The sequence below is a fragment of the Haliaeetus leucocephalus genome, unplaced genomic scaffold (assembly GCF_000737465.1).
Source record: "Haliaeetus leucocephalus isolate CR32 unplaced genomic scaffold, Haliaeetus_leucocephalus-4.0 Scaffold439, whole genome shotgun sequence".
Lineage (NCBI taxonomy): Eukaryota > Metazoa > Chordata > Aves > Accipitriformes > Accipitridae > Haliaeetus > Haliaeetus leucocephalus.
The window spans coordinates 5,137,176-5,155,273 of NW_010972875.1; the positions used below are offsets into that span (position 1 = coordinate 5,137,176).

Here is an 18,098-nt window from a genome sequence, read left to right on the forward strand (position 1 = left end):
CTGGAATGAGTTTAAAGCAGGTGAAATAATCTTCCAGGTTTTATCAGTCAGAAAACATTAACATTTTTAGGAATAGCTTGTAATGCTACTGTAAGACTGGCAGGGGCTGGTGAAGACAAGTAAGTTTTTGATCACAGTGAAATAGCCATGTGCAAACTTCATTGAACTGGGTGCAAAAAAAATTACTGTGCGCTTGATTTTGGGAGAGAGAGGTGGACTTACGAACACCTGCTGAAAGGAGACTGTAAATAGGCTGGCTCATTATTATCCAACATGTACCTCTAAACATGACAGAAAATCTGTAAATTCGAAACAGGTTGTATAAGAAAGGTTGCTGTACTTGCAAAGCGTAAGGCATAGACCCTTTCTCTCCAGTTGTTTTGCTTTCTTTCTTAGGCAGTGTAGCAGCAATGAATGAAGTAGTAGACACCTTTGGTGCATAAGTGATTCTGGATTGCTGATGTGGGACGCTGTTTTCAAACAGTGCTGGAAGTTAGGTCATTGTTCAAGGACACTGCCTTGTCAGTGGAAGTGATATAATCACTTGCTTTGGTGCGTGGAGGAGGTTGTATGTACATAAGAAGCATGACCTTCCTTTTATCCTTACTTCAGAAGGATAACTCCAGCCCCTATTGGGATGTTGGACTACAAGAAATAGGTAATGAAAGCACTTGCACAGGAATCAAAAACTTAATTTCTAAGCCCACTTCAGCCTGTAAGGGAGCCTGAACCCGAAGTCCTATTTAGAGAAGAATGTCCGCATCACCAAACTGCAGAATACTTGGAGCAGGTCTTTTCTTGAAGCTGTGTCTTATACCTCACAGGATCAGGATGGAGTAAGAAGAAAGATCCTTGCTCTGCAGGCAAGAGAGAGGTCGAAAGATGGACAGAAAGGCTTTTTTATTTCTAACTCTAGGTTGTAGTCCTAGTTCTAAGCAATTCTTCTGTTTAAAATTCACTGGATAAAATGCTTAAAAACTCGTTTTCCTAGTGAAAGTAATTCCTATAATTCTTCTATATAATAATATTTAAAGATATGCTGATGAGGGACTTCTGTATGCGATGTTGAAATCTCTTAAAATTGTGCGTGGTATAAATTTGGGTTGCATAATTCGCATGTGTTTCCAAGCAATTGAAACATTTTTTAGCATTTTTTCAGTGCTGTTTTTGTCTCCTTCAGTGTTCAGTCTACTTATTTCAAGATTACAGTATCTGTTTTATTTGTTTGTTTTCAGGAGTATGGTAAAGCAGAGATTACTATTATTAACCCTGCTCAGTTTCCTGATAAACTTTCAGTATCTGAATATTTAGAGCCAACTGTTCTTGGTACTATTGTAACACCTCATGAATATATTGGAAAAATAATCGCTTTGTGTCAGGTTGGTATATAGTTTTAGTTTTGTCATTTGTATTTCTTAAGCTCGCCATATCATCATTAAAGTGAAGATACTAGATATTTGTACTTAAATAGTATCTTTGACAGTAATAATTAAAGTATTTTTTATTTCAAGAATATTTAAACGTTAAGTGTAAAATTTCTTCTGAACTACAAACTCCGTATAGTGAAAGTTAGTGATGAAGCTCAGTGACAGTAAAGTACTTAGTCAAGCATCCTGCACTAGACAAATTCATAGCTACTTCTGTTTTCCTGAAAGAATGGAATCTGCAGCAGGGGAATAAGATCTATTGGTTTTTAGAAGTATATTCATGGAAATACAGCTTCTGTCAATACTTTACTGAGGCTTCATATATGTTTTCAGTACTTCACTGGAGTACATTTATGATAGTGATGGCCAAACACATTTCTCCAAGTGTATTTGGAATAATTTTAACAAAATGTTTTAATTGTTATACATATTGAATTTATATAATTTCTTACAATATTTTAACTTTTCAAAATACATAATACACAAGAGTACAGTACTTGTATGTCCATACAGTGAAGTATAAGATCCATTAAAAAGAATTCCTAAAATAACTTTGAAGAACACCCTCCTGGCAGGAAAGAAGATGAGCCTGTGAGTCCTACTGTGTAGTACTCCAATGTATGTGAAAATCTAACTTCAGTGAGACTTTATTGACAAATAATTATACATTTAAAAGGCAGCAGTAAGCAGAAGCTGTTAAGGATTTCAGAAATTCAGATTTTAGAGAGGGTAGACTTGAATAATTTGTCCAGTTAAGTTACAACCACTTCACTTATGACAGTGCTGCAGTTTGTTCTGGGACTTTAGCAAACTACCAATAAGAAAGTTACTTTGGGGCTTGAAGTACAGGAGTTCTCTTGTGTAACTGGATAGCTGTTTATTTTAATTAGCTTTGTATTTATTTTTAGAAAACTTCTGTTAAGGGGAACTGAAACAATTTTTATTTGTCTAGGATCGTAGGGCAGTCCAGAAGGATATGTTGTACATTGATGAACGCAGGGTTATGCTAAAATACCTCTTTCCACTGAATGAAATTGTGGTGGATTTTTATGATGCTCTTAAGTCTCTGTCTTCTGGTTATGCAAGGTAACTACCTCCTTTGTACCTGCTTCACCTTGCCCCCACCCTGGACCCTGAAGAGAGGGGGGACGGGGACGGGGGACGGGACAAAAAAAGATCTGAGGAGAAGATATGGAAGGGCACAAGTGAAGAATATTCTTTTATGATGATGCTGCAAATCAAGTCTTACTTCACCTTTAATGAAGTAGACTCACTGTGAAAATTGATGGAAATACGTCTTGAAAAACACTAGAGTGCATCACTACCTAATATTAATTTTCTTTGGTGATACATGTATTTTTCAGGTGTGACATATGAAGCGGCACATATAAGTAAGATCTAGATGGTTCTTACTTGTCTGAAGTGACAATGGGCATTTTCTATCAAAGGAATCACTGAAAATTTACTTCTTATTGTATTGTCTCTTGGTGGAAAAGGGAAAATAACCAAATACTGATTCTATAGCTAGTAAAAAGAATCAATTAACTATATTTAAAATGACAATTTACTTACATGCTTTATTATTGGAATAAAGTAAATCATCTGTATTTTGAGACAAAATGTTCTGCTGTGGGTAGTTTCTATAAATTCAGAGGCTAGAACAATGCTGGGTTTCCTTTGATACAGGCATGATTGCAAACAATGTTGCCTTGTCTTATTTCTTGATTTTTATTTCCTAATTGACTCCCTCATGTTGCTTGTGTGTTTAATGCTCTCAATAATCATACTTCTGTTATATGGTTCTATTCACACAACTATGGTTTATCTAAGCCAATTAAGACAGAATTACTTTCAAATACTCTCAAAGGATTTTTTTCCCCCTTTGTTCTGGTATTTCTGACCAGGTTAGTGCTATTGGCATTCTCCACATTTTTACTTACATACAAGATATGTATCTATATCTATCAATATATATGTAAAAAATACATATATATTTGCATCTCCTCCATTTTAAGAACTTTTGCAAACTGACACACAGACAGCAAGGCCCATACCTACCAAAGGAGAAATAGGGTTTGGAAATGAAGAGGAAAACTTCATTGTCAGAGAGGATGATAATAGGGGTCATATAAAAAGTCTGTCAAATGAGAGGATGAAAAGAAAACAATCCAGTGTTAGTATTTGATTTGTGTGACATCAAGGATGTTTACTGTTTAAAAGCTGTGTTGAAGGGTTCTGTTGCCTGGAGCTTTAGGGAACTTCTAGCTGATAGAAAAGAAGTGTTTGAATAAACACTTTAAGAGATTGTAGCAAGAATGTAGATTGTCGATTGATTTAACTTTGATCAGTAGCTGGAAGACAGGATGATGACTTCTGCTGCCTTGGAGATGAGATTCATCTGCAGTAAATTTCTAGTCCAGTCTTGCATAAGGGAGACATACTGAGAGACTATTAAAAACTGTGCTCCTATTTTAATACAAAGTGTGAGTGTTTTATTAAGAAATGTGTCTAAAATTTAAAATTTATGGAACAAAGAATGCAGAATATAATTTTTTACAAAATCATCACTAACTTTTAAACTCCTTTCGTTTAGTTTTGATTATGAAGATGCAGGGTACCAGGCAGCAGACCTTATCAAAATGGATATTCTTCTAAATGGAAATCCAGTTGAAGAACTGTCAACGATCATACACAAGTAGGTTGACTGGATTCTCTGCTCCAAAGAAATAAGACTTCCTATTAATATACAATGAAAACATATGTACGTATCACTAATATATGACAAATACGTATGAAAAGAGCATTGAGGATTTCACCACATCACTACTTTTTGAGATGATCTGAAAAAGAGAGGCACTTAAGTGCTAGATACACTTTTGTGGTAATGTAGGGCAGAGGGCAGAAGGAAATGCAAAATGCCTATCTTTTAAGGAGCTGGAAAAATTTAAATACAGACCAGTCTAGGAGATGCCACATGAATCGTTTATGGTACTTATTATTTAATGCTGAAAAACTGGAAAAAAATTTGATTTTATGCTCCCAATAATTCCTGTTCTATGGAAGTTTGTTGTTATCTTGTCTCCAGCCAGAGCACCAGGAGTAAGTAAATATTTACTGGATGTAATTAACTCATTTTTTTTGCTAAAATGATTCAGTTTCCCTAAGTTTCTCGGGAATTACTGTTTTGCTGGTGAGAATAATGTCTTCATGTTTCCAGCCTCTCCCCTTGCTTTCTTCCTACAAAGTCTTTATAAGGCTCCCTTCTGTAACTTCAGCATCCCTTTCTAGTAATCCTGAGGTCAACTTTTTCAGGGTTTGGTTTGGTTTCGTTTTGGGTTTTTTATTGTCCTTCTTAAAATACTAATTTGTAGTTGCTAAAAATTTGTATATTTTCATATTTTTTACATAACTGCAATCCTGAAATCCATGGAATTCCTTAACTTCAGAAGGTCAACATAGGAAAATAAAACCATTACTTTGTTCAGAAAGATCATGGGCTGGAGTGGAGCAACTCTCTCTTATATATGTGCTACTTAATGTGTTTTTCATAAATACACAGTGTTTAGCAGTCTACCTGCATCTCTTTGAAAAGATGCAAAATAGAGTGGCCAGCCTTGCAAAAGTTAGTTATTGCTTTAACATGTGTTTCTTGATCAGTTTAGCTTACACTCCTGAACTGTTTTGCTCAATAAAGCTGATGATAGCCTTTCTTTTAGCTTTAGATTACAAATTATTTTTTAACTTGTAGTCAGAATTCATTCTGCTCCTGCTTCAGTTATTCTCAGCGTCCTCTCACTGTAAATAGACTACATCTGTCTATGTAAAAAGAATTATGCTGAATTACATTTACAGAGAAAGACTTACCAAGATTACTGTAAGTTCAGTATTAAACTAGCTGTTGTTATTTGTCCTAATTATACAAATAAATATCTGTATCTTCTAAAACTGTAATGCTTAATGAACATTACTTAAGTACTTCATGCTTAAACTGTTTGCTTTATACAGGTAGCAAGGAGTCACATAGTTGAAAATAGTTGTACATGTTTTCATGTAGCAGCTGTATGTTGCTAAAAAATATACGCTAAATATGGATGTGTTTAGAGAGAAGAGACCCATTTGTTTCCAATGCCTTATGAAAGTATCTGTTTAGTAGCTTTTTCAGACCTTCTGTCATTTTCTCTTTCCAAAACCTTGAAGCATATGCAGATGCTGAATATAGTTGGATAATTTTTATTAGCAGATGACAGGAGTACATTAAAATGTTTTGGGTTTTTTCTTATTATATAAAACCAGATGTTTTAAAAATATTTCTGTAATATGTAGATCTTTTGACCTTTCGGGCCTACAACCAATGAAAATCCTCCTTAACCTTCTAGTTTAAAATTGCACTTGAAGCTGTGACAGTATTCAAAATGGCTTCAGTGTGATAGGTGAGCAGGGTGTTTATTATAAATATTTTAAATCTATTTGAAGACCTTCTGTTAATGCAATGTTACCACCCGTTTCATACAAACAGGTGATATAGAGAGACCACTCATTAGATGTAAAATTATGATTTGATCAGCTTATCTTTTGAGTTAAAAAGAGGAAAACCTCTACTAAAATCCATTTAAACAGTTTGGTCTATGGCTGTATTTTTGGGGTTGTATTAACTCTTTCTGAAAACAACTGGTGACTTTCTTTTTTAGTGATAAGGCATATGCTACTGGTAAATTCCTGTGTGAACGTTTAAAAGATGCTATACCGAGACAGTTGTTTGAAATAGCCATCCAGGCTGCTATTGGCAAGAAAATCATTGCAAGAGAAACGTAAGTGAAGCCCTTTTGTTCCCACTCTTGTATGTGTTACTGGACCTTTTGGGGGGTGGGGAGGGAAGAAACACCAAACATTTGAGCTGTTACTATGACTAAGGACTCTGTATAAATTTAATTGAAAAAAAGTATTTTTATTTTACATTGTTTATGGTCATCATTGCATTTAGTGGGTAGAGTATAACTTGCAACACCCATGTGTCCGCTTCCTCTTTGGCAGTGGAAAAAGTTTCTTACTGCTGAAAAAAATTAGCTAGTTGTGGAATAGTTTAATCTCTGGGAGAGTCAGCAAAAAAAAAAACTGAAGTGTGCTGTTCCAAAGGAAGTATGTTGCAAGCTGAACACACAACTATTTCTTAGCAGCACTCACTTCTTTTAGAGCAAACTGTTTCCTTGATGTTGTGTTTCTTGTCACGTTTTTGCTGCTGCTGTTAAAATAGGATCTAAATTGTGGTAAAAGAATTAAAGGTAGGGATCTAAGCAGAGGTGCTGTAAGAATATGTGTGTACATATCTATATGCACACACATATGTAACACTGTGAATCACAGCAGAAATCCTAGATAAAAAAGAAAGATTGTAATTTTTATGTAATATTATACACCTTAAGGGGTATTTCTAGAATTGAGAAATGTGAATTAAGACTTCTGTTTAGAGCTTCATCTTCTGTATACAAAACATGAAAATGTCATGATTCCAATCCATCTTACAAAACTAGTGGAAAAACAATGCTTAGCATTTTGACAACTCGGTATTTAGCTTCACATATAGGAGAAGCTCTAATGTGTTAATGTATATATTGTACTCTATTTTACAGGCTGAAAGCTTACAGAAAAAATGTTGTGGCAAAATGTGTAGGTATTTTTTTTTCACTTTTTTAAATGAAACACAGCAAGGACATGTTCTGCTTGTGCTCCTGAATGTCAATGGAATATTAACAGATACTTTTAAGCTTTCATTTTAGAATTCAACGCATGTAACGTCTAGTTGCAGCTTGCAGTAAGAGTGGATCAGAAAGAGTAATGGCTTTTTCAAAATTACACACTTAAGAGTGAACTCGGCAGAGCGTGTCTGTGATCACTCCTGTCTCCTCACCGTTTTCTTTTAGTTGTAGATATATAATAAATGTGTGTGTGTGTGTACACAAACATATGTGTAACTTCACGTTTCTTAAATTATGTTTTTCAGGTGATTTAAGAAACTGTAAAAGGTGCTTCTTTAGAGACTTGATTGTGATTAGACTTTTACTTGGGTTTTCAGTAATACATCATGATAAGGCCTTAAATATGCAATAGTTGCCTATCAACAAGACTCAACAAAGCTATAGAAAAGTGTGATGCCTCTTACTTGTCTTATATGTAGCTCTCTGAAGCAAACATGTTGGAAAAAAATTAAACAAGTGTCCCTTTCTCACAACTATTATAGAATTCTTCTGCTAGGCACATATGTGGGATGGTGTTTGTTCAGCATTGTACTAAGGGTTCAGTTAATTTATCTAGATGTAAGCACCTAGTGCTAGTCAAGATGCCACAGCGTATCTGAGCTGGCATCCTGCTGCTATTCCAAAGGGATTTAGATATCCTCCTATAGGTTGTGTCTAATGTTAGCCAGGCTTATGTGAATGTATACATTTAGGTAACTGAATTCAACCCTCAGTTGTCCAAATGAACATGCTTACTTGCTCCCTTGTTAATTAGTAGCCTTTTGGCATTACCATTTGGAGTATAAAATAATCTTTTGTCCTACTATAACTAGCCTTTCTAACTATTTTTAAGCCCTTGAGTTTAGTGTTGCTGAAATGTACTGTAGTTGCATTTAAGCTTACTAAAACATCTTTTCCTTTTCATAGTATGGTGGAGACATTACAAGAAGAATGAAGCTTTTAAAGAGGCAGGCAGAAGGGAAGAAGTTGATGAGAAAAATTGGCAATGTGGAAGTACCAAGAGATGCCTTTATACGTGTTTTAAAGAGACAAACTGACAAATAGAGATCAGTGACGTGCAGTTGATTATTCTCTCAACTTTTTGTAGACAGTAGCATAATGAGCTAATGTATAATTTATCACTGTGAGAGGGAACATATTTGAGTTTAAGTGGTGTAAATTAAATATATGTGGGAAATAAATTGAAAGGACTATGTACTTAAAATGTACAGATACTTGTAGATTATTATGAAATTAAAGTTATTTCGCTTGACTGAATCCAGAAGATTTCATTGTATTGTTTTTCATTGTATTTCATTGTTTTCATACTTTTAACACTTAAATTTTAACATAATTATGTTTTATTTTTGCATTGCAAGTCTTTGTATGAGAGGTATGTATAGACAAACAGTGCTGGTTTTTTTTCTAAAAAAAAAAACAACCCAAAGTTTGAACTATTGCCAAAAAAATTTCAAGCTACTTCCTGTTTTACTTTCTAAAATTGCTGTTGTCAGGAAATCATGATGATACTGGGACATCACACAGGAAAAACTAATCATGACTTTTTTTAATGTACCATACTATTTATTTTAAACTTGTTAAAGTGTGTCAGTTTACCATTAATACAGCCTAGCTATGCTAATCTCAAAAGAAATAGTAAGTTTTAATATATTAAAACACAAGATATAACTGCTCCACCAAAAAGACCAATTCAAGTATCTCTATCACTATTATTATTCCTCCCCTAAAAAAGCTATCAGGAATGCTATCTTTAAAGATAGCTTTTAAGAAAGCAGAGATAGAGCAATACATGCTTAAGAGCAAAGGAACTAAAGCAAGATTCCTGGCCCCCTCCCCTTAAAAGTTAGAAAAAAGTTTAACAACAGAAACATAGTGGAGAACAACTGAAGACTATGAAATGGCCTGTGTTTCACAGAAGTTCTAGTAGTTATGAAGGGAGAAGAGAAACTAATTCTGTGGTCTCCCATGTCTTGACAGAACACAAAAAAGGGCTTTAGTTGGTAAGGTTGCCAAGAGAGGCAGATGACTGAAAGGTGCTCTGTAATAAAGAATAAAAATGAGGAGTTGCAAGGAAGAAAAAGCTTTTAGAAGTAGAAGGATATAAGCACTATGGATTTCCACTCATGCTTGAACCTAAATTCTATTGTTTCCTCAACAGAACTCCCAGTTTTGCCAGAGGATGGATCATGATCATCAAGATAAATGTGCTTGAATTCCTTTAATAGTAACCTAAATTCAGGATTATTTTTAGTCTCACACTTTATGTAATACAAGTGTTTACTTTATAAAGTCTTTCTTAGCTGTAAAGACTAAGAACAGCAAGCCTAACAATGCATTTTGTGGGTCATATGCTACATGAAACAGCATTCTCCTGAAGCACAGTCTTTTAAACTTTTCCCCCCAACACTGCATTATGCTGCAAAAATGCAAGTAAAAAAGTTGAGTCTTAAACCTGAAGGCCTGTTTTAAATCTGTGCTTGTTCAATCTACTGTTAAGAACTGAACCACTAGGCCTGGCTTCCTACACTGCTCTAGACCAACTCTTCCCTCCTTTTGTAATTTCACAGAATCATAGAACAGTCCAGGGTTGAAGGGACCTTGAAAGACCATCTGGTCCAACCCTTTATGGGAAAAGTGAGCCTAGATGAGATTATCTAGCACACTGTCTAATCACATCTTGGAAAAATCTCCAGCAGTGGGGACTCTACCACATCCCTGGGGAGGTAATGTGGTTTGTAATAAAGGCTACCTGCCTATTACCTAGGTGAAAAGTTAAATTATTGAAGTTATGCTTTATTGCACTTTCTCCCAGTGAGTATTTTATACAAGGGCATGCTTCCCCTGCTCCCCCCCCAAAAAAGTCAAACTCAACTTTTTCCTTAGGAATTTTGTGCCTTCTTCCACCTAACCTCTCCATAAAACCTTGAAGTATTTATTCATGTCAGAATTTATATCAGAAACAAAACAATTTTGAAATGATAGATTTATATTTAAGTTTTACTTATATTCAAAGTAGGAAATAACATTCCCTGTAACAGCTCAATGTTTATAATGATACAATGAGAGGTAACTATTGCAAAGTGATTAACAGTTGACTTTAATACATGATCATTTAAACTTGCAGACATTATATTCCTGTAAATTAACCTCTTTTCAGGCATTTAATGGTAACATCAATGGTACAATTAAACAGGTACCACCAGAAAGGAACATTTAGATTTTTCCTTACATATAAAGCTCAATTACCAAAAATATAAAAATCCTAAAGTAATTTGAAAAACATGAGAGGAAAAAGTGCTATGGCAGAAGTTTAATATTTTTCTGTGGAGTAAGTTATAACTTTCAAGAATTTGGTGCATTTTTAGGCACTGTTTTTGTATTTTTGCCTGAATTGTACAGCAGGACTTGAGATGCCCCAAAACTGTTTAAGATAAATTTAAGGCAACCAAGTGCGAAAGCTCAGTGTACATTAGATGTATGTAAACAGAACATTCCATAGTAGAAATTGTACAACTATTACGAGTCCATAGTATTGACAAAGGCCAAAACCATTCTGCCTAGAGACACAAATGCAAAATGTAGTTACACTAATCAAGCCCCAAATTACAAATTCCTGGAAATAAAATATCATATTCTCTAACACAAGGCAGATGCATTACATTGCTGTGCTAGAATAAGTGCTCTGCTTCCCCCCCACCCTCCTACATAACATGCAGTCTCCCACAGGTTTGTTCTGTTCCGTTTAGTTATGTACCAGCCAACAACAGAGCTCCAAATGTTAAAGCAAAATGCACAACACAGCAAAGAAATGGAATGTGAATGTACAGATATTGGACCTTTTAAAAAATACAGTACCTAGGATTCCCCATTTTAAACAGTTTTCAGCATATTGCATAGCAGTGAACTCATCTGCTACCTAAAACTGTTGCTGTTGACCCACATGGAGTTCCTCTTCAATTCTTCTTTCAGTTTTCTTTCATACTGTACAGTGGGTCCACAAGCTTATTGTGCACATGCATTAAACCTTGAGGGGAAAGCAACAATGCCAGCTTTACATTAGTTATACTTTTTCAACATGTCCTTCTATCCACATTTTTATTTGGAGTTTGCTTCAAAGTATACATTTTAAATAGTTCACTGAAGAGAATACCACTAGCTATTTAAAGTAGTTTAAAATCAGAAGTTAAAGACATCATATATATTCCTGTATCACTTGCATACTAATGACATCTTCGGTATAAAGTGAGCAGGGATGAGACAGTTCTCTAATAACAAACCCATCAAAAAAGTAGATCTGGAATACTTCCAAATGAATTGAATATATGAGATCCACCCATCTCTCCTTTGTATTAAAAATCGTAACAGCAACATAAAATTCCCTCATAGCACAATTTGTCATAAAAATCACATGTACACATACTGATACTTTTACAGCTTGATTTGCAATGTTCTAGCATTGTGGTATTACTGTCTTTGTAATTAATAGTGTACTTGTAGTCCTATAGACAGGAAAAACCAAACTAGAAGTATCCAGACTGTTCATGCAGATTAAGAACTTCAGTAGTTCAACTGTCTTCTATTCTAGCTAGGCTTTTTTTTTTGTCATATACAAGTCATCCGTAGCTGTGATTAGGGGAGTATTTTTTTCCTATTCAAGTACTTTAATTTTGGAAAGTGCCAAAGAGAAGAGCAATAAAAAAAAAAGTGTTTCTTTACTTTGTTACAATTTAGTAAAAGTGTTACCTACATCTAGGTAGGTATGACATTTGGTAACTGGTATGTTTTTAACCTCATTTCACCTTAAGGACTAGTAACAGTAACTGATCAGTGTTCACAAACTGCAAAGTAGAAGTCCATTTTAGCACCAAACTAAAGATTAACTTCTAAAATTACAGATTTAAGTAATATGCAACATTAAAAGTAGAGAAATTGTCTTAAAAACCATGAAAGAAGTCTGACAGTAGCATACATTTTAGTGATTATCTATGGCAAAGAACATTCAAATACCTTTGCTACATGATGCATTGGTGGCAAACTGTGTCACTGCAGCAATATGAAACTTGAATAACTATACAATCTGAGGTCATTACTGTAGGTGACCACAACAAAAGGCATTTTACGCAGCATCTATTTCTAAGCAGCATGTGATTGTGATTTAATATAAATGCAGATGTTACTATTTCCTTCTCCACTTAGTGACACATTCAGCCATACTAAACAGCCAACACACCTATAATTGACTCAAGAACCTAGCTCATTTTGTCTCTAGAGGTTAACGACTTGGCTTCAGATGTTTGTACAAAAGCACCAAACCTTAGAAGGCAACATGACAAAAAGGAAATGGTTTTAGATTTCATGAAGGATAACTATTGTGTTGATGTACATGGGAAAGATCAAGTCTAATATTTTTTCAGGAGTTTAACAGTGAGAAAATATTAAGTATACATTTGCTACAAAAGCCATTTGTACTGAAAGAGTAACAGCTGCACACACTACTCAAACTAGAACCATGTTTTGAACTTTAAAGCATTTCACTTCCTAACAGTGTTTTTCTCTTCTAAAAAAGGGAAATGAAGAGGAGATAATTACCCACTTCCTAGACACATGAAAAATGCTTACAAAGTACTGCCTCTGGCATATATAATGAAGGATATTTAAATCTTTTTTAAAGGTATGCACCGGAGTCCTTACTTGATAGATGCCAAAATAATTATTTCAAAGGAAACTCTCACTGTGTATTCAAGTATGCTTTGAATAAACAGACTTCCGCATACAGTTTTAAGAAGAGCATGCACAAGTATGGAAAAAACTATCCCAAATTGACTTATCTGCAGGTTAGTTAGTAAATTCAAAATTCATCTTCTGCTTCATTCTGCAAGAAAGTTACCTTTCCCTTTTCCAATAAGAAGTACACTTGATAATTTCAGCCTCTAATAAGTTTTCAGGAAGTTAGAAAAAAGTGAAGGGGAATAAGAGTTATTCTAGTTACCAGCCAGTGTGGTACTTGATCATCAGAAAAAATTTGAAGTTTCATATAGTACCTCGAGATTTTTTTAAATGGTGAAAAATCACAGTAAATAGCTACCATAATTAGCAGTATTAAGAACTACCTAGCTTCCTAAGAAGTCTGACCTGAAGATCAAGATTCAGAAATAATTCCAAATTTGACCCACATTGATTTCTCCTCTATCTTCAAGGGGGGAAATCTCACTGATTTGAGAATTGGTAAAATTAAGCAAGTTTAAAATAAGCAATCTCTTTAAGAACTCTATTGCTCTGTATTACAGGGTAATTAAATACAGTGTGACACAATAGCACACACTCATATACTGTAGCCCTTGATATTTTTAAAACAATGTTCAGTCTCATTCATACCTAGTAATTCTACATTAGGTTTGTATCTTTCTCAAGCAAGCTTTTGTTTATATGAAATACAGGATAATGTTTAAAATTTACCCAAGCAGTTAAAGAAGTTTACCTTTGAAAACAACAAGTACTATCTAGCAGTGTGATACAGGTAAAGACTAACACACCCCACCCCCTCAATACATAGCAGAGAACAGCATACTGAAAAAATCCAAAATAACCAGTTGGCCACAAGTGATATCAGGATAAAAAGTCACATTAATGTCAGAATTGCAATCCAATACATACATGGACACCAGTGATATAATGCTCGCAAAAATAATTTCATAAATCGCAATCTTGATCTCAGATGCCTCAACTACTACAGGTATCCATGCTAGTGAGAAAGATGACTGATTTACACAATTGCACTTGCTGTGCTAATATAGTTAGGAGAAAAAGACTTTTCTCAGCTTCTACAGTCTCAGTGAAACAGAATTCATATCTAGGAAGTCTTGAATGACTATCAAAAATCTCAACTTTAAGTTTGGCTCAATATACCTACTACAAATATGAAAAGCACAGTAAAATGCTGAAATGTATTCTATGTCAGTATAGATTGTTATGCTAATTGCACTGGATGAAAAATGTCCTCAGGTAGCTTCAAAGTCTGTATCACACATTTCAAGTTTACTAGACAGCACATTACTGCACATAGCAAAAGCAGCATGAAAATACATCAGGATAAGTGTATCAAGTTTTCTTTAAGTGAACCTTTCCAGTATATTTAAGACCAGTATTCTGGAACACCAGACTGCTGCTGTTTTACATACAGTTGAAGATTACTAAACTACCTTTTCAAATTGGAAGCAAAGGAAATATTTTTCCAAAGTAGATTTGTCAGGAATGTAAGGAACACACATTCTGCCTCCTAGCACTTTTCCATTCACAAGAAATAAGTTAACGTTTAGTATTTTGAATATATAATATTATACATTAGCTACTGTAAAGTGTTAGAAGGCCCAGACTTAAATCAATATAATTTAAATTTTTTGTTGTGTTTTTTTTTAAATACATGTAACCTCTGATTCAGTGCTCACCTTTAAAGTACTTCACAGTTTTAACTCTTAGTTCTAAAGTAGCATCTTCATCACACACAAAGATAGTACGAGGGTGTTGCTGGAAAGCAGAAACTGTCCACATATGATTGACTCCTTCTTCAATTGCTTTGTACAATGCAAAAGCCTTATGTGCACCTGTTATAAGAATCATCACCTGCAAAACAAAGGTCTCTTTACTTTCAATGCCAGTATCAATACCAACTAGTCTTGAAAAGAGACACATGCAACTAGAACTAAATGAGTTCTTACTTCTCTAGCATCCATCACTGTACCCACACCAACTGTTAGCGCCATAGTTGGTACTTTAGATAAGTCTCCATCAAAGTATTTGGCATTTGCCAAAATGGTGTCCATTGCTAAAGTCTTTAATCTTGTTCTTGAAGACAAACTTGATCCGGGTTCATTGAATGCAATGTGGCCATCTGGACCAATGCCTTTTCAAAGTTAAAAAAAGTAAATCATTCCAGACCTGCGAGTCAACAAATATCCTCAAACATTGTAAATTAATAAAAAAGTTTCAGGACTCATTCCTTCCTTTTGGCTCCCCATTTTCAATAAAAAAAGCATTCAAAACTTACTTGAAATTAAGTTATTAGAAACTTGGACACCAACCATTCTGTTTTGGCATTCATACTGATTCTTTGTTAGTCACAGAACTTTCTTACACCATAACTGAAAAAAATGGGTTTAGCTAAGTTAAGAAAACAGTGATTAGAGAGTCAGTGTATTTGTTTGAATCATAACTAAGCACAGAGCATGTCCTCATACCTCCAACAAACAGATCAATCCCCCCCGCTTCTTCAATTTTCTTTTCAAATGCATCACATTCCGCCTGTAAGTCTGGAGCATTCCCATCAAGGATATGAGCATTATTTGGATCTATGTCAATATGTTTAAAGAAGTTATTCCACATGTAGGAATGATAGCTCTCTGGATGATTTCTGGGGAGCCCTGAAATAATTTAGAGTGAAATTAAAGTATTTCAAGATTTAACCAAACAGCCTTAATTCTAGTCTATGTGTAACCAACATAGGGCATGCAAGGCAAACCTAAGTCAGTCAGATAAAGCAATATTTGAAATTATATTTATGAGAAAGATTTCCTGTTGGCATGCACAAAGTAATTTGTTTACATTCCTTTCACATACATCACAAAGAGTGTAAAGTCTTCAAAGGTAATCTAGTCACAGTATTATATGACAACACACTTTTTACAGAAGTATTGTGAAGCACTGAATTTAGCACAGGATCCACCTGTTTATTATTTGCATTTTTGTGGACAAAGTAATAGAGAAAAATGCTTAAGATGACCTCATGGTCAGAAGTCTAACGTAGGAGTACAAACACACTAGACTGACCCTGTGCTTTGGCAAAGTATTTAACAGTTTTAATAATGGAAAAAAATCATCAATATAGCGTGTTCTCAAAAAATTAGCACATCTTACCTACATATTCATCCATGTTGAAAGTCTTTACATATTTGAAAGAGAGATCTCCATTCTTGTGATATTCTATCAGCTTTTTGTAGCATCCCAAAGGTGTACTCCCTGTTAAATAAAGTTTTTCTACTGTTCTATGTATCCGTACAACATTTTCAGTGTATTCAAATGTCTTCATAGTCAAATTTTTGATTTTCAACATAAAAGAAACGTTATTTCTCATTTTGTATTTCTCAGCTTCTCAAACTTTATCACAACTTTTTACACAAATTAAATCCATATTTAAAAAGAAAAATGTTGGGAGTATTACCAAAAATATATTTGTGTTCTTTTAAATACTCTGTCTGTTAGCAATGATACAAACTAGTTCCAGGTTTAGTCATTTACATAAGCTTTGAATAAAACTTGCCTGTTGGTAGACCAAGCGTGAAATATCTTCCTTGACTTGGCTTGAATTGGATAATACGATTACAGATGTATTTTGCTGCCCATTCACTAGCCTGATCATAATCTTCAAGAATTACTAGCCTCATTATGGCAGTGAGGAACTTGTATGATATAATAAAGTTAAACCTGGTGAAAATGTCAAAGTGTTAAAAATAAGCACCATATGAATAGTTGTAAAACTCTTAGATTACCAGAAGAGATAGAAAATGAACTTTTATACTCGTAGTGCTAAATAAAGAATATTTTAATTGCATAAGCATATTGCACTCTTGCAGTCCTAGTTCAAGCTGGACTGTTGGACAATCAAAAGAAAAGCTAGAGATTCCAAGTGATAGGTTACAGTCAAAATATTTTTTAAAATTCACAGACTAATTTGAAGTAACTTGTAGGAAAAAGCTAAAACAAAACAAGAACAAGCCATTTTGAACTTCAACCTTTTAATTAGTTGTTACTGTTAGAAAAGAGGAAATACTGACTGAAATAAAAGCAAACAACTAAGTAAACAAACGTTAACTCCTGTTTCTTATGACCAGCTGAATGCCTAAAATTTCAAAAACAGGGTCCAGAATAACCCCATGCTTCTATATTCAAAATACATAATTGGAACTAAACAATTAAAACTCTTTTCACTCCCATTCTAGCTCCACAACAACACTTCCATAAGTTTATTATCTGCAAAAAAAAAAAGTTAAAGCATTAGAGATATTTGAAATCCTTACAATTCACAGGAAAAAATACCTATGAGGTCACATTTTTTTCTTTTCAACCTAACTTTAAACATAAGTCAGCCAGTCATTCTTTATAGGCTCTGATTCTGAGTACAGCTATATCAACTATTACGATGAATATCTAGAAAACAAGCTTGGCTGTTAAAAGTATGTGAGCATCTCTCGCATTTAAGTAAAACTCATTTTTCCATGAGTTTCTACTTAACAGAGTCAGGTAATTATCAGAAAAACTGAGGCTCTTTGGCCAGTTCGCGATGTACTAGTCTACTGTTCCCCGGTCTGAGCGTGCCTGCCATTAGCCAGAAAACAGCAGAGCTGTCGGAAGCTTAAGGCCAACTAAGTGCCCAACAACCAGTAGCACACACTACTCTTAGCTGACGCAAAATAAGAGGCCAGTTTTAGAATAAATATGAATTAAACCACAGTAGTGCTTAACAGGGTAACTTCTGTTCGTCCCACTAAACAAGGAAGGAAGCGAACACCACCTTGTGTTGCGCTGACTGTGCTGCTTCCTCTCCGGGGACAGTAAAACCACGACAAGTCAAACTCACCTTTGCAGAGGAAACGCTATTCCACAGGTACCGAAAAAAGTTAACACTCACATTTCCTTAAGGAGGACAGAAAAACAGGCCACCAGAAAGAGATCCCGTGGCCGTAGGGCGGCCTGATAAAGCTTTAACGATTTTACCCTGAGAACACGGTGATGCTCTCCAAGAGGAGCGACCCGCGAACGGCACCAGAACCATCGCTGGTTGTCGGCTGATACTTTTTCGGCGGAACTGGTGAATCTACACTGTTAGGGGAAGAGACCTACTGCCGGACCGCCCCCCACCCCCCCC

General features: G+C 34.8%; 2 protein-coding genes across 6 annotated transcripts in view; one reads left to right on the forward strand and one right to left on the reverse strand.

The window, feature by feature from the left end:
* Positions 1–13,174, forward strand: part of GUF1 (GUF1 GTPase homolog (S. cerevisiae)) — a 27,718-nt gene extending 14,544 nt beyond the window's left edge. Inside the window, exons 12-18 of one of the 3 annotated variants that reach the window (XM_010574488.1) lie at positions 1,236–1,379; positions 2,380–2,513; positions 4,021–4,122; positions 6,116–6,235; positions 7,055–7,091; positions 8,087–8,230; positions 12,747–13,174. In XM_010574488.1, coding sequence (XP_010572790.1) covers positions 1,236–1,379; positions 2,380–2,513; positions 4,021–4,122; positions 6,116–6,235; positions 7,055–7,091; positions 8,087–8,224 — 675 coding nt within the window. In that variant the 3' untranslated portion in view covers positions 8,225–8,230; positions 12,747–13,174. Of the gene's footprint in view, positions 1–1,235; positions 1,380–2,379; positions 2,514–4,020; positions 4,123–6,115; positions 6,236–7,054; positions 7,092–8,086; positions 8,474–12,746 lie in introns of those variants that run through there. The other 2 variants (XM_010574487.1, XM_010574489.1) reach the window with 2 other exon arrangements.
* Positions 10,164–18,098, reverse strand: part of GNPDA2 (glucosamine-6-phosphate deaminase 2) — an 8,177-nt gene continuing 242 nt past the window's right edge. Inside the window, exons 1-7 of one of the 3 annotated variants that reach the window (XM_010574485.1) lie at positions 17,811–18,092; positions 16,494–16,657; positions 16,091–16,192; positions 15,415–15,597; positions 14,896–15,080; positions 14,626–14,800; positions 10,164–11,204 (exon numbers count right to left, since the gene is read on the reverse strand). In XM_010574485.1, the coding sequence (XP_010572787.1) occupies positions 11,146–11,204; positions 14,626–14,800; positions 14,896–15,080; positions 15,415–15,597; positions 16,091–16,192; positions 16,494–16,617 (828 nt within the window). In that variant the 5' untranslated portion in view covers positions 16,618–16,657; positions 17,811–18,092 and the 3' untranslated portion in view covers positions 10,164–11,145. Of the gene's footprint in view, positions 11,205–14,625; positions 14,801–14,895; positions 15,081–15,414; positions 15,598–16,090; positions 16,193–16,493; positions 16,658–17,810; positions 18,093–18,098 lie in introns of those variants that run through there. The other 2 variants (XM_010574484.1, XM_010574486.1) reach the window with 2 other exon arrangements.